The sequence below is a fragment of the Aotus nancymaae genome, unplaced genomic scaffold, assembly GCF_030222135.1.
Source record: "Aotus nancymaae isolate 86718 unplaced genomic scaffold, 86718_ANA_hifiasm-v0.15.2.pri h1tg000011l, whole genome shotgun sequence".
NCBI classification, from domain to species: Eukaryota; Metazoa; Chordata; class Mammalia; order Primates; family Aotidae; genus Aotus; species Aotus nancymaae.
The window spans coordinates 73,424,785-73,441,713 of record NW_026988422.1 but is presented as its reverse complement, the minus strand read 5'-3'; the positions used below and the strand labels follow the sequence as shown (position 1 = coordinate 73,441,713).

General features: G+C 44.3%; 1 protein-coding gene across 2 annotated transcripts in view; it reads right to left on the bottom strand.

The window, feature by feature from the left end:
• TDP1 (tyrosyl-DNA phosphodiesterase 1) overlaps positions 1 to 16,929 on the bottom strand; it is an 84,267-nt gene that overhangs the window by 10,252 nt on the left and 57,086 nt on the right. For both annotated transcript variants that reach the window (XM_012453101.2, XM_012453102.2), the window contains exon 14: positions 9,535 to 9,637. In XM_012453101.2, coding sequence (XP_012308524.2) covers positions 9,535 to 9,637 — 103 coding nt within the window. The remainder of the gene's footprint in view (positions 1 to 9,534; positions 9,638 to 16,929) is intronic.

Sequence of the window (16,929 nt, the reverse complement as noted above, 5' to 3'; positions counted from 1 at the left end):
ACCCAACAGAGCTGATGTCTTAGGAACCCATAAAAGAACAAAGACTGAGGTTCTTAGTCCCTGTAACTGTGTAACTTAGTAAGTGAAGGCTAGTCATGAGCGGTATCAGAGGACACGGTGAGGTCCGTCTTAACTAGGGCTTCAGACAATCTGGGTTCTAGCCTTTCCTCTGGCATTTACTAAGCTGAGCGAATGGCTGATGTCTGCACATTCATTCATTCGATACTTTATTTCTCGAGTCCCTCTTCTGGGTCAGGCATGGTGCCAGGCACTGAGTGTATAGGAGTTAATATAAACATCAATATCTGCTGGGTGTGGTGGCTCATATCTATAATCCTAGCACTTTGGGAGGCCGAGGCGGGCTGATCACATGAGGTTGGGAGTTTGAGACCAGCCTGACCAACATGAAGAAACTCTGTCTCTACCAAAAATACAAAATTAGCCAGGCACCTGTAATCCCAGCTACTCAGGAAGCTGAGGCAGGAGAATCGCTTAAACCCAAGAGGTGGAAGTTGCAGTAAGCCAAGATCGCGCCATTGCACTCCAGCCTAGCAACAAGAGCGAAACTCCATCTCAAAACAGACAAAATCAATATCCTTGTCCTCATGGTGGCGGGATATCAAATACATCTATAAAAGTAAAATAAAAACTACTATTTGTGCTAAGTGCTGTGAAGAAAAGGAAAGGAGTGCCATAAGAGACTAGCAGGCCTATTTCAGACTTGACAGGAGGGGGTGATCAGTGGAAGCCTCCCTAAAGAAGGCAACACTTTTACCAAACTTTGAAAGACGAGTAGAGTTTGGTCAGTAGGAGTGGAAAGAATTATGTTGCAGGTGGAGGGAACAGCATCTGCAAAGGCCCAGAGGTGGCAAAGAGCCTGGCAAGTCCCAGGGACTAAAACAGATGTTCAGTGGGACTGTTGGCCACTTTTATTAGGTTTTTCTTTTGAGACAAAGTCTCACTCTGTCACCCAGGCTAGAGTGCAGGGGTGCAATCTCAGCTCACTGCAACCTCTGACACCTGGGTTCAAGCGTTCTTATGTCTCAGCCTCCTGAGTAGCTGGGATTACAGGCATGTGCCATCATGCCTGGATGATTCTTTTTTTTTTGAGACGGAGTTTCGCTTGTTACCCAGGCTGGAGTGCAATGGTGCGATCTCGGCTCACCGCAACCTCCGCCTCCTGGGTTCAGGCAATTCTCCTGCCTCAGCCTCCTGAGTAGCTGGGACTACAGGCACACGCCACCATGCCCAGCTAATTTTTGTATTTTTAGTAGAGACAGGGTTTCACCATGTTGTCCAGGCTGGTCTTGAATTCCTGGCCTCAAGTGATCTATCCACCTCAGCCTCCCAAAGTGCTGGAATTACAGGTGTGAGCCACTGCACCTGGCCTAGGTTTCAATTCCTGTGCTTGTAAAAGTGGGATAGGCTGGGTGCGGTGGCTCATGCCTGTAATCCTAGCACTTTGGGAGGCTGAGGTGGGCAGATCACTTGCGGTCAGGAGTTCAAGACCAGCCTAGACAACATTGTGAAACCCCATCTCTAATAAACACATACACAAACACACACACACACACACACACACACACACACACACACAATTAGCTGGGAGTTGTAGCGTGCTCTTGTAATCTCAGTTACTTGGGAGGCTGAGGCATGAGAACAGCCTAAACCAAGGAGGCAGAGGTTGCAATGAGCCAAAATCATGCCACTGCACTCCAGACTAGGCAACAGAGTGAGACTCCATAAAAAAAAAAAAGAGAAAGAAAATGTGGGATAATCAAGCGTCTAGAGATACCACCATTTCTAACTTTAGCACCTAGCACAAATCCTGGTACATAGTAGGTGTTCAAGAAATACTGATCTGTAGAAATGGGAGTAAATTTCCTTCCTTGCTTGCGTTATAAGCTTCTGCATAAAAGCAAATAACACAATCTGTGTGAAAGTGTCTTGTGAGCATATCAAGACCTACAGAAAGGTATGGGGTTACAGCACCAATGAAGATGGTGATAAATAATACAGCGAAAGGGAGGAGGTCGCAGATGCCAGGCACAAACTCTAGACAAGATAGGAAGAAATGCCCTTCTTTCTTCTGGTCATTTTCTTTATCTAAGAAGGATAAGGAAAGGCTTTGTAGAGGATATTTTAGCTAGGCCTGGAAAAATTGGTGTAATTTTAATAAACAGAAAGATGATAGGGAAGAATACCAAGTGTGAGAACAGCATAATCAAAGGCAGGGTCGGCAAAGGCAGGGCCAGGAGTTGGAGACCAGCCTGACCAACATGGTGAAACCTTATCTCTACTAAAAATATAAAAATTAGCCTGGCGTGGTGGTGCATGCCTGTAATCCCAGTTACTCGGAAGGCTGGGATAGGAGAATCGCTTGAACCTGGGAGGTGGAGATTGCAGTGAGCTGAGATCGAGCCACTGCACTCCAGCCTGAGTGACAGAGTCAAGACTCCATTAAAAAAAAAAAAAATAGTGGCAGGGTTGGAAATTGTATCCTGTCTTTCTGATTCTTGGTCCAATAATCCTTCCACCAAGCAAACAAACGGTCTCAAATTCACCATCAGGAACTGTGACAAAGGAAGAATTCCTTGAAAATTTAAGGCAGGCAGGGTCAAGATGAGCCAAATTCTAGAGACCCTGGTATTTGGATATTTTACAAAATAAAGAGGCCAGTGGTTGGGAAGTGATGCCAAGTTAATGATTATTAAATACTTTAATGGAGTTTCAGGTAAAACATGACTTCTCTCTCCTTTAGCTCCTATTAGTCCTGATAGTTTTAAATGTATCATGGCTAGAGATTATGGTTCTTTATAGCCTGGGCCCAGATCTGAGGCTGTGTACTTGGCCCATGAGTCCATTTTGTGATATCTGACTTCAGATATGAGAAGGTCTGAACTATCCCTGTCTGAGAGGAACCAATATGCTTTTATTTTGAATGCCATTTCTGATCCAAATTCTAGGTTACTACAAAAAAAGTACTACTTTTCCCTTCAATCTGAATGTCAAATAATTTGAGGCTGTCTTCTAATGATCATTATTTAGATATCACAGTGGTATCACTTGGCATTTTACAAAATAGAGGAAGGCACCCTCCCAGGCACAGATACTTAGAAGACAGCTAAGACAGTATGTTTATAAAACACCAGGTGAGAGGGTGGACATTTACACATGAGAAATTGCTGGCTTTTCCCTTCTTCAGCTTTGGGAGTGAAAGAGCTGATTATTGCTGTGATGATTTATGTTTAGCAGCTTAGCTCAATCATGGGGAAAAAGAGGCATGCTTCAGTTTGAGTTAGAGATGTAATTTATGTTTTTATTTGCATCTATTTGAGTAGCAACCTCAAGTGGTAAAACCTACACAAGGCATCAGGCTTTCCTAGATAAAACGGTGATAGCAGCTTAACTTCCCAGAAGGAGCACACTTAGTCAAAGACCAACTAATTGGCAAGGAAGTAAATTATAGGAATGTGGTGGCATCTTTTGTGCAAGGCAGTGTATGATCAATGACCGGAAATCTTTCCAGCTAGGGGCTTAGGAAAAGCTCTGTGGAGAAGTATAAACCTAATAGGACTTTGAAGGATGGGTTTTTGATAAGCAAAGGGCTGTTTGTGTGAGGCTGGGGGAATGCAATTCGGAAGGAAAGAAAAGAGTGCCACATCATCACAGAAGTGACATCAAGATTCTGATTTGACTGAAAACCCATGGGGTATCAGCCCCTGCTTTCAATCTGTTGTTGAACTGGGTGGCTTATATGCTATTGCTGCTACTGCTAATATCAACTGCAACCTTGACTGAGCACTTGCTAAGTATCAGGCACTGTTGTAAACACTTTATGGGTTATAACTCCTGATCTCACATGAGATCCTGTGAGTTAGTTACATTGTCGCCACTGTACAATGAGTAAAAAGGGCCTATAGAAGTAGAATGAGGAGGCCAAGTCTAATACAGCTTGTAAGCAGGATCCCAACTCCTCTGTCTTACTTCAAAGTTCACTCTCTTTCTCTCATTTTGGCTCCTAGAGATTTGAGGTCCCTAAGGGATCTCTCCAATGTGTTCTCCCATATTCTTTTTCCAAGTTACTTCAGAGTCTCTGAAGCAAATAGCAGCAGACCCCAGGACCTCACTACTAGTAAGAAGGGGCCAGCCTCCATGCATTAATATGCAGACAAATACTTGTGGGTGGCTGGAGCCCGAGGGGCATGCTGTTCCAGCTCACAGTGGACCTTGATGTCACACAAAGGAGTCTGGACATCATCTTGTGGGCCAAAGATTGCTGCTGAAGGTTTAAGGGCAGAGGTACACAGACCCTGACATGTGGGTAGAAACCCATCTCCAGGATAGCAGTAGGCTGAGATGGGGAAAACAGGGAGGGAAGGGTCAAGTTCATCCAGGGGAGAGAGAAGGTGATGACTAGTAAGAACAGGCAGAGAAATACTTGCCAGGACAGATGGTATAGGATGTGGACAGGTAAGAGGAAGGAGAACACAAGGACCGTGGCTTTATTAGCTAGATGGGAGAACATGAGCAGGATGCAAGATATACCAAGTCAAATTGTTGCTTGGCAACGGCCTCCTGGGAAACCCTGGGGGCTCACAACAGATGGGCTGGCCCCAAGGCAGGTAGGCAGGGTTGGTGTTGGGAGGGAAGACAAGAAGAAGGTTAAGGTGGTGGCTTTTGTAAACTGTATTAGTTCTTCTAGCCAGAGCCACATCATAAGACTACATGTGCCTGTGGTATACACCATGTTTGACATGACAAAGTTTAAACAGAACCGAGAAAAGACAAAGTAGAGACTTGAACTTTTTGGAACCTACTAGCACAGGACCAAGTGACCCTGGGCTCAGAAGAGGCTGAGACCAGCACAGGGACACTTGGGCTACATTCATCAGGAAGGAAGCAGTACTGGACCCTAATCCAGGCTTCTCTAGCCACAGTGCGCTAGGCAGGCTCCAGTCCAGGGCCTACTCAGTGCCTGACAGAGTAAGTGCTCAATCAACACCACAGGAATGAGGTTCAAAGAGAGAAGTACTTGTATCTCCTTGATATATGCACAGAGGCATATATCGGATTTGGAATACAGCTACTGATCTTTGAAATAATCACATTTTTCCTATATTGAGACTTTCTGAACCATATAGTCTAACTTAAATGTTAAATGCGCTTAAAGGGACAATCCAGAAAACATCATATAATTGATAAATTGATTTTAGACCTGAAAAGAATAAAGTCTTTGATTTAAATGAACAAACTTTTATTAGGCGACTACTATATACCAAGTATCACTAAGTGCTGGGCATACAAAGTAAATGTACCTTGACTTTACCCTCCAAAGCTCCTGAAAGTGTTTAGTCAAAGGGGAGGCTATTGACAACATACTGTACAAGTTAGATTGCTCTCAAAAAGGATGCATTTCCAGATTTATTCATTTAAAAAACAAGAAAAAAAATAGGAACAGGTGGTACCATTTATCAGCCTCCAGATCAATCCCAGGTTTGAAATGGCATCTTTATCATGAATGGGAAACACTGGTTCTCTGCCTGCTATATTTTTAGTTGACAGGAGTGTCACATCACATGGCTACTTGGTTCCAGAGTGACAGCTCCTTATCATGGCTGCGGGGAAGTAGAGGACTGCAGGGTTCCTTTTCTAGGTGAGGCCTCTGCAGTGCATGACACCGTGTCATTCTGGGCATGAAGCTTGACTGTTTGCAACAGTGGCTCCAAATGAGCCTCCCAGAACACAGCAAGTAACACGACCTACTGATGAAGGACAAAAGTGGCAACTCTGGCTGCTGATAACTCAGACAAGTGGGTGGTGTGGACACAGAGTTCTACCCAAGAGATACGAAGCGGGGCTGAATTCTGGATGATGTCCAGTCTGAAGGATGTCTAAAAAAGTTCTGTATTAAGTAAGTCTATTTGACAAACATGAAGCCAAAAACATTAAAAGGCATGTCTTGCTGGTACTAAACAGGAAACCTAAAAAAAGATATTACCAACTGGCCTTATTTGAAGACAAACTGCATTCTTGTCAGTAAACATTTTAGGATTATGATTGATACAGAAGTCCTTAAGATATTTATTAAGTGAATATATAGGGATTGGCATTTGTAAGTATTGTAGTGGACTCCTAAGTGTATGTGTATTTTAATTTCAAGACAGCTACTGATGAGCTATTCCATACTGTAAATTGCTTTACAACACAATTTGTGAACATATTTAAACACCTACTGCATACAATACTCACTGGAGCAAAATCAGTCTCCATACTGTTTCACACTCTTCTCCTCACATTGTTTGGTATGGGGCAACTTAAAGGAAACAACTTGAACAGGCACTTAAGAAAAGCCTCCCACATGACTGAGTCTGGTCCAGGAGACACGAGTCAATGGTCACAATGCAAGGTGGGATATGTGCTGACCTCCAGGTTCTAGAAAGTTGTGGGATGCAGAGGAGGGGTGCCTGCAAGGGAGACAGGTGCAGCAGGCAGAGGTGGGGCATAAAGGTGTCATTCCCAGTACAGATTATGGCTGGCTAGCAGGGTGGACCTGGCTCACAGTGAGAACCATGAGTTCTGCACGGCAGAAACAGTAAGTGCCAGGAATGAGAGGTCAGGAGTTGGAACATAAAGGGGAAAAGAAGCCCTGCTAAGGAGGCTGGATTCTACCTTACAGGATCTGTAGCAGGTAACACAGTCGGATCTGTGGTCTACAAAGCCCATTCCGACAGTGGACTGAGGAGCAGCATGGATGTGGCCCAGCGAGGTGAGGTGGGGGCCATGGCAGTAAGGGCTGACTCACCCAGCAGGTGATGTTGTGGGGGTGTTCAGAGGGAACAGATTATCAAGAAGCATTAAGGAGTGAGAAATGACAAGATCTTTTGGGAGGCTGAGAAGGAAGGATCACTTGAGTCCAGAAGTTCAAGACCAGTCTGGGCAACATGGCAAGACTCCATCTCTACAGAAAAATTAACAAGTTAGCCAGGTGTAGTATACACACTTGAAGTCCCAGCTATTCAGGAGGCTGAAGTGGGAGGACTGCTTGAGCCTGCGAGGTTGAGAATACAGTGAGCTATAAGGGCACCACTGTACTCCAGCCTGGGTGACAGAGCAAGAGCCTGTCTCAATTTAGAAAAGAAAAGAGAAGACAGACAGTGGGATAAATGGTAACAGTAACTCATTAATAATCAGGTTTGTTAAACTGTGGTTTATATGGCTAAGATGATGATTTTGATGATACATGCAATGTGCTATAACCTCAAGTACCTTTTAAATAGTATAAATTATAATCCTAATTTCAGAATATTTTATAAGATTCAAATTCTCTGAAAACTGGCCTAATGAGACCATTAGTCCTGCTTAAGAAACTGATGCCTTTCTACTATCCACGTGGGACCAAGGCCAACAGTGTGTTCTGTTATTCAGTCTCCTTCAGATTGGAATTCCAGCCTCTCATGGCACACGCCCCATCCCCATTCCAAGCACACAGAATTGTTTGCTTTTTCCCAAACACAGCCTGCACTATTACCTTTGTCTGGAAGCTTCATCTTCCCTGACAGCAGGTTAAGCTCACGCTCCTTTCTCAAGAGTGATATTGAATGCTACCTCCTTAACAAAGTCTTTCCCAACCCTCCCAGGCAGACTACATGGTCCCTCTTCTCAGAGCCCTGGTATTTTCAATGCCCCACACCCTAGTTCTTGTCACACACTGTAATCACCGGTGTCTGTTTCCTCAACTTATCCACGAGTTTCCTGAAAGGAAGCCTCCACCTCATCCTTTATTCTCTCCCTGGGAGAGTTCTGCTGTGCAGAACTCCTGGCTTTCATCATGAAGACAGCAGGCACAGGGTATGTGCAGGACCGAAGTGAGCGTGGAGGAGGGCAGTCCCAAGCCACTGGAACGTTCAGGAAGGAGCCTGGGGTACGCTTTGAGGAGGGAACCGCCATTCTGTTCCACTGGACAGCCTCTCCTTCACAAGCTACTTGTCTCATTCCTGTGCCTGTATAAACTCAGCGAAATGACAAACTACCGCATGGCACAAATCTCTAGGTCAACCTCAAGGTCTAAACCATAAATGTTAGTTTTGTGAAGTCCAAGCAAAGATCTACTTTTTTTCCAGACACGTCAAATATCAGTGAGCAACATAGATACTGTGATTTACGTGCTTAAAGACAAAGTCTCCTGTATCAAAAAAACCCAACAACCCTTTTTACAGACTGACAGGATGCACGTCAACTCACTTATGGGTGAAACCCCCTGACAGTGTCTATCCCTCAGGGTGACTTCCTCACTCACATCTCTTCTCCCTTCTCTAGAAACAGGTTTACTCTCTGGGGACAGAGCTGGGAGAGTCCTGGGTCATTGAAGGCAGATCTAGGCCTGAGGAGTCACTGGGATGTGGAATGGCCAACACCTGGGCTGCAGAGCCAAGCTAGTGGCAGTAACCCAGGGAGAAGGGGCACTGCTGAGTCCCCCAAGAGGACCTGGTTCTGTCCCTCCCAAGTGTCAGCTGCTCAGCAACTCCTGGGATCCCATGACATCCCCCCAGCATCTTCTCAGTAAACTCCCTCCATCTGTGGGCTCCTGTGGACACAAGTTGGTTTCTGTAACGCACAACAAAGTCCTTTGGCTCTGCTCACTCAGGTAGACACCTTCCTCAGGTCTCAGCACCCAGCTCGCACCAAGGAAGGATGTCTGTCTCATTGCTCAGGTGTATCGGGTGCCCATCTGACTTTACGACTGCCTTGCCCAACTAGCCTATAAGCTCTCTGGGAGGGGAAGGGTAAGCCATTCCGTGTACTGTCCACAATGCCTGATTACAGCACTCTGCCCAGGTCATTTGTCATTCACTGAAGGACACAGACAGCCCAATCAAAGGGCCAATGGCTGATCACAAGGCAGGTATAGTGAGTGGGGCCTCACCAGGGTCATGATGGAAGCCTACTGGAAAGCACTGTTCCAGGCTCTGTTTTTTGAGATGTGCCGACAAACTCTTGGAAAATCTGTTACCATCTTAGACTGTTGACGACATAGCCACCCTATTTGGGGCCTAGCTCTTGAATCTGCTGGCATAGTCTAGAAGGGGTGGAATCTGTTTAATATTCTTGTCTGATGGTCTTTATAAATAATGCAATCTCTATTGTAAAGATTAGGCAGGCAGTCACCCCTACCTAAAACATCTTGTGTTGACTGGGCCATTCCTTTGGTGACTTGTCATCTACCACCTTGAGACAAATCTTCACATGGTAGTTCACAATATTTATTTTAAATGTTATTAATTTTGCCAGAAGCACACAGTCAAATCCTAAACAAGTACACATGCCTTGAGAGCAGGTATCCCACTGCACTCAGACTGGTGAGTGTTCAGTAAGCTCAGAGGTACAAACCGGTGGTTAAGAGCACAGGCTCTGGGTAAGAATCTTGAATGTTTCCTGCCAACCTTAGGCAGGCTGTTGTGACTAAAGGAAGAGAACACAAATCCCAGTTCATTTCACATGTGACCTACTACGCCATTGGAAGTGTAAACTTACAAATGCTGAAGGGAGGAAAAGGACCCCAAGCTCGTAGGAGCGGATCATCAGCTGAGTGCCATTCTTCTCCAATGCTCCCCAGGCGGCCTTGGACAGATTTGCGCTGCAGAGACAAGGACACAGAAAGGGCTGACTCAGGAGGCATCTCAGTGTGGGTCAAACTTCCACAGCTGCAAGAGCACCGGTCAAAAAAATATATAGCTGCAATCACATTCATTCATTTTCTAGCAGAGTTGCTGCATTTTTGAAAAGGGAATTTAAATCCTGCTGTTTTCTAATCCTCAAGATTTATCTAATTGCTAATTCGGGATAGCTTCACCCTCATCTGCATTTTACTCAGGGCAGCTATTAAAATAATTATCTTTCCTGAGATTTCATTTTTTTCTTTCTAAAGCCCCTTTTCTTTTCATGATCCTGGAGTAGCCAGGATTTCTGGTTTTGTATATAAAACTAGCATTTCAGAATAAGGTTAATATTATCTTACGTAGTAGTATCTTAAGCTTCATATTTCCTTTTTCAGTTTTTTTTGCCAGGTAGTGTTAATTTCTTTCAATGTGAAGAAAACAGCTGTGAGGGCAATAGATTGTTGTTTGTGTCTAGAAAGAAATGGTACATTCAGCTCAGACATAGTGGCACACACCTGTAATTCCAGCACTTTGGGAGGCTGAGGTAGGCGGATTACGAGATCAGGAGTTCAAGACCAGCCTGGCCAACATGATGAAATTCTGTCTCTACTAAAAAATTAGGTGGGCATGGTGGCGCGTTCCTATAATCCCAGCTGCTCTGGAGGCTGAGGAGGGAGAACTGCTTGAATTGGGACCTGGGAGGCGGAGGTTGCAGGGAACCAAGATTGCACCACTGCACTCCAGCTTGGGCTACAGAGTGAGACTCTGTCTAATTAAAAAAAAAAAAAAAAAAAAAAAGGTACATTCAGAATGATGTTTTATATGTTCAAAAATTTGTGGCTAAAAAATAATGGTGCAAGCCAGGCGTGGTGGCTCACTCCTGTCTGTAATCCCAGCATTTCGGGAGGCCGAGGCAGGCAGACCACTTGAACCCAGGACCAGCCTGGGAAAGATGGCAAAATCACATCTCTACAAAAAATTAGCCAGGCACGGTGTCACAAACCTACAGTCGTAGCTACTTGAAAGGCTGAGGTGGGAGGATCGCTTGAGCCTGTGAGGTGGAGGTTGCAGTAAGTGAGGATCGTACCACCGCACTCCAGCCTGGATGACAGTAAGACCTTGTCTCAAGAAGTAGTTAAAAAAAAAAAAACAAAAAAACAAGGTGCAGCAGGAGGAAGGAGACTCAACACTGATCTTGCAAGAAGTGCCAAGATGCACATCAAAATGCTCAGGAACGGAGACCACTAAGATCTGAGGCATCTTCAGAGACTCTCTTTTATAAGCCAATGTGGCAGAGCTTAACATAAACCCACCATAAACATTATTTCATTTTAAAACATATAAACTTCAGCTATTCAGAAAACTCTTTACGGCCTTTGTGGATGACTGAATATTTCAAGATTCATTCACTGGTGCACCAAGTATGTTTTCTAAGCTATGTGCTGGAACTATTACTATTGTCTGCTGGAATCGGAGAGTCAAACAAAAACAATGATCAAAGTAAGATAAAAAGAATAATGTCTGTTAAGGATTCTATGGGAACAGAGAAAGAAGAATGTGGAAATCAGAGCTAAGAAAAACTCTTGAAGCAATTAAGCTGACTTAAGAAAACAGAGCATTATTTACAAACCTTCCTGGCTTCTTAAATGAACCATACTGAAGACAGGAAACCTTTGCACAAGGACCACGGTCATGAATGTCACTGTCTGTGACATCGTTGAGACACAAAGTGAAGAGGAAGCTGATGTTTGTGATAAAGTGGTATTACGATCCTAGGAAAAAAGTGTGTTTTTAAAAGTCCAAAATAACATCTTGCTTTTAGGTCTTTCACCTGTTAGTAAAAATAGGTGATCTCCTGGGCAAGGAGAAAAATCTAACGGCAAAACCAAACAGTGGGTTTGAGGTGTTTTTCTCACTTATTAGATTATCACTTTCTGGGCAACTCTTGACTATCAGTATCATGACAACACAGACAGGAGGTATCTTCTGGAAGGCTGTTCTCATTCCTTCCCCAAGAGTTGTGTTTTCTTAGCATTTCAAGATTTGAGGGCTTATTCTTAAGTGAAGTTCAATGGAGATCGTGAGGACAGCCTTTCAGAGGGCTTCCTCCAATCCCTCCTTTTATTTGGCTTCTAACAGATTTTGAAACATCTGGAACCTTAGAAACCTTACCGTGAACACTCAGAGCCTGAAAGTCACTTGCAGGTTTGTAGGTGATAAATCAACATTCCCTCAGATATCATCTTTAATGACTTTTTACATTGAGTAATACTTTGAATCATTGGCACCTAGGGCAGCCAGGAAGATTCAGTATTTCCAAACTCTTGTGGGGTGGAGGGGTGGAGGTGGGGCGCGCGTGTGTGTGTGTGCGCGCGCGCGCGTGCGTGTGCCAAAAGCACCATGTCTTTCACGAGGCACAGCAACACCACAGGGCTCTCTTGTGCCCGTAACTCCAAAGGAGTTCTAGCTTCTGTTCTTCACGTGGAATCCATTGTCCACTGCCTGTCCCAGCTTTCACTGAGAACTCGTTTTCACCATTTTGTTCCTCCTGCCCATTGTTCTTTTGTCTACTGGACTGGGCTGCTTTCTCTCCCAAGTGCTATGGTTTATTTTGTTGTTGGATACTGAGTGATGCTTCACATCACTAAAGAGGGGTGGGGTATTTAATTTACTTTAGATCCTTAGGGTAGAATTCCGGAGGTCCCATGGTCTACCATCCACCAGAACTACTACCCAAGCTCTTAATAAAGTAATAATGAGTAAGACAGTAGCTTCTGGGGGTGTATCAGTCAGGGTTCAATCACAGAAACGTAACTAGAAAATTATATGTGTGTTTGTGTGTATTTCTTACAGGAATTTATTATCATATAATTGTAGGAGCTCGTTAAAGTCTTTATAAGGCTGTTACCTGCCCTGATGCTGGAACTAGAAATCTATAGAGTAGGAGTAAGCCCAAGGAAGATGGGCATAAAGTAGAGAATACTAGCTGGAGCCACAGGCAAGAGCTGAAGCCCATGAGGATGGACACCCATGATGGATTTTGTGCCTCTGGCACTAGAGGTGTGGGTGTCTTGCAAGACAGAGCCTTCACCACAGAAAAAATACACACCTGGTGAGAGCCAGGAGTTAAAGAAGCTGAAGGAGGACTTGAGAGGGTGTGAGGTCTAGCTTTTGCTGGACACAGTGACAATACATGAGTTATAAAAATGGCTGCTGTCTCACATTTGCTCTTCAACTGTAAGAATCTCCCTTGGGGCCCACCTGATTGGAAACATACAAGAAAGGGAATTCTGGAAATTGTGGTTGAGGCTAGACAAGTTGACCATTACCAAGTGTTATGGACTGAATTTTCGTGTCCCTCAGAATTCATATGTTGAAATCCTAACCCCCAATGTGATTGTGTCAGGAGCCGGGGCTTTGGGCTAATTATGTCATGAAGATGGAGTCCTCATGAATGAGACTGGTACCCTTATAAAGGAGACCCCGGAGAGCTGCCTTGCCCTCTTTCCACCTTGTGAGGACACAATGAGAAGTCAGCAGGCTGCAACCCAGAGAGGGCCCTCACCAGAATCTGGCCATGCTGGCACCCTGACATTGAACTTCCATTCTCTAGAACTATGAGATATATTTATAAGTTGCTCTGTATAGCAGCCTGAACTGAATGAGGCACCAAGCCACCACAGCTAAACTGACTAATGCTCTGCTGCTCAATTAGGCAGTTTATTGTCGCCTTGCCTACAAGGAGTGAAAATGATGGTAGAACACTCTGCCACAGCTTATAAGGTGTGGCTGCTTATTACAGGTTTGACCTCAGTTCCCAACATGAACATTTTGTCCCAAAGATTAAATTTTTAAGAGTAAACTTGATAAGTATAACAAAAAACTCCTACAGGAAATCTCAGGAGAGCACAGGAATGGCATGTGAGGCAAATGGAGAAGGCAGGCAGGCACATGTTGAGAAAAGAGCCCTGGACCCTGAATCAGGAGCAGATGTTTGTGTCTCAGCTTCCCCAGTCACAGACACTCCTTAAGCCACTCCTCACCTCCCTGGGCTTTAGGTTCCTGTCTCCAGTATGAGGGCTGTCAGCCTATGAGACCAAAATCCGTTTCCAGGCTAGAGTCTACAATAACGAGAGATACCCATCTCACATTAACTAGAGTGTTCCCCTCCAGTGATGTAGTCTCATCCCAAAGTAAAGTTTCACTGGAGGTTTACCCCTGGGGAGTACTTGCTGAATGTTCATGATAACACATCAGGGAAACAACTACATAAGAAAGGAAATAGGGAGCTATGAAGATGACCTCTGGGCCAAACCTTGCTCCATGCATCTTTCAAAACCTGAAATTTGGTAAAGGGAACAGCTGCCATCACCAATGCCTGCTTGAGCACCAATTAGAGTGGCTGATTAGATTCACTTTTAAGATTTTTTTACAAGATGTACGAGTCCCTAAGGATGACTGCTGTTATGGGAACATATGTCCACTGATAAAATATTTCTTTTCATTATTAATTACTTAGCAGTCTAGGCAGCAGCAGCACAAAGAGTACAGAGACAATGAGACAACATACAGACTGAGGCTTTGGCCACCGCACTTCTAGAGGACCAGGGATGAGGGGACAGACACATTCACAGACAGTGCAAAAAAACAGAATGTTAACAGTGGTGCTGGAGAAGATGGAGACCAAGCAGCTGTGCTAATGTGGAGGGGAAACCATGATTCCAGCCAACACTGCTGTTGTCCCTTTCCCAAAACTCTACGGCAATATGTGCCACAAAGCAGACATTATAGGTTTCCTTCCATTTTGCATTCAGTGTAGGTTTTCTTTTATCACTCTTAGGTTCTGTTTTATGAATTAAAAAGACGTTTCACATGTGATATGTAGATATTCTCACTGTAAAAGATTCAAATTGTATACAGGTATAAACAGGGACATTATCCTTAATTTTGATAGATTCTGTCCAATTTCTGTCTCAAGCATCTGTCCTATTTAGATTATCAGCAACAGTGTATAGAAGTATTATTTTCTTAGACTTTGAGAACACTGGTAGACAGTATCTATGAAAAGTTTTACAAGTCTAACTGGCAAACTGTATCTCATTTAAATTTGACTTCTCTAATTACTAATGATGTTAAGTATTCTATCAATCTGTTCTCATGGAGCTAATAAAGACATACCCAATTTATAAAGGAAAGCGGTTTAATGGACTCACAGTTCCAAATGGCTGGGGAGGCCTCACAATCATGGCGGAAGGCAAAGAGGAACATGTCATATGTCTTACAAGGATGGTGGCAGACAAAGAGAGAAAATGAGAACCAAGCAAAAGGTGTTTCCCCTTGTAAAACCATCAGATCTCATGAGACTTATTCAGTCCTATGAGAACAGTATGGGGGAAACTGCCCCCAAGATTTAATTTTCTCCCACCAGGTCCCCTCACAACATGTGGGAATTATGGGAGCTACAATTCAAAATAAGATTTGGGTGGGGACACAGCCAAAGCATATCAAGTATTTTTAACTGTATCTACTTCTATTAGTCTGTTATCATGCTGCTAATAAAGACATACTCGAAGCTAGATAATTTGTAAAGGAAAGGTTTATAAAGGTTTAATGGACTCAAAGTTCCACATGGCTGGGGAGGTCTCACAATCATGGCATAAGGCAAAGGAGGAGCAAAGGCACATCTTACATGGCAGCAGGAAAGAGAGCATGTGTAAGGGAACTACCCTGTATAAAACCATCAGATCCTGTGAGACCTATTCACTATTACCAGAACAGCATGGGAAAACCGCCCCCACCATTCAATTACCTCCCACAGGGTCCCTCCCACAACACGTGGGAATTATGGAAGCTACAGTTCAAGATGAGATTTGGGTGAAGACACAGAGCTAAACCATATCATTCCACCTTTGACCCCTCCCAAATCTCATGTTCTCACATTTCAAAATACAATCAAGCCTTGCCAACAGTCTCCCTAAGTCTTAACTCAATTCAGCATTAACTCAAAAGTCGACAATCCAAAGACTGATCTTAGACAAGGTAAATCCCTTCTGCCTATGACCCTGTAAAATCAAAAGCAAATTAGTTACTTCCTAGTTACAATGTGGGTACAGACACTGGGTAAATACCGCCATTCTAAATGGGAAAAATTGGCCAAAACAAAGGGGCTACAGGCCTCGTGCAAGTCCAAAATCCAGTGGGGCATTCAAATCTTAAAGTTCCCAAATGATCTCCTTTGACTCCATGTCTCACATCCAGGTCATGCTGATGCAAGAGGTAGGCTTCCGTGGCCTTGGGCAGGCTCTGCCCCTTTAGCTTTGCAGGGTATAGCCCCCCTGTTGGTTGCTTTCATGGGCTGTCATTGAGTTTCTGCACCTTTTCCAGGTCCTACACGCAAGCTGTTGGTGGATCTACCATTCTGGGATCTGGAGGGTGGTGGCCCTCTTCTCACAGCTCCACTAGGCAGTGCCCCAGTGGGGACTCTGTGTAGGAGCTCCTACCCTACATTTCCCTGCTGCACTACCCTAGCAGAGGTTCTCCACGAGGGCTCTGCCCCTGCAGCGTACCTCTGCCTGGACATCCAGGCATTTCCATACGTCCTCTGAAATGTAGGTAGAGGTTCCCAAACCTCAATTTTTAACTTCTGTGCACCAGCAGGCCCAACACCACATGGGAGCCACCAAGACTTGGGGGCTTGCATGCTCTGAAGCAATGGCCTGAGTTGTATGTTGGCACCTTTTATCCATTACTGGGAGGCAGGGAACCAAGTCCCAAGACTGCACAAAGCGGCAAGGCCCTGGGCCTGGCCCACAAAACCATCTTTTCCTCCTAGGCCTTCAGGCCTGTGATGGGAGGGTCTGCTGTGAAGACCTCTAACATACCCTGAAGACATTTTCCCCATTGTCTTGGCGATTAACATTTGGCTCCTCCTTTCTTAGGCAAATTTCTGCAGTCCTCAGAACATGGGTTTTTCTTTTCTATCGCATTGTCAGTTTGCAGGTTTTCCAAACTTTTATGCTCTGCTTCCCTCTTAAATATAAGTTCCAATTCCAAACAATATCTTTGTGAATGAATAAAACTGTATGCTTTTAAGAGCATCCAAAATCACCTCAAACACTTTGCTGCTTAGAAATTTCTTCCACCAGATACCCTAAATCATATCTCTCAAGTTCAAAGTTCCACAGATCTCTAGGGCAGGGGCAAAATGCCACCAGTCTCTTTGCTAAAACATAGGAAGAGTCCCCTATGCTCCATTTCCCAACAAGTTCCT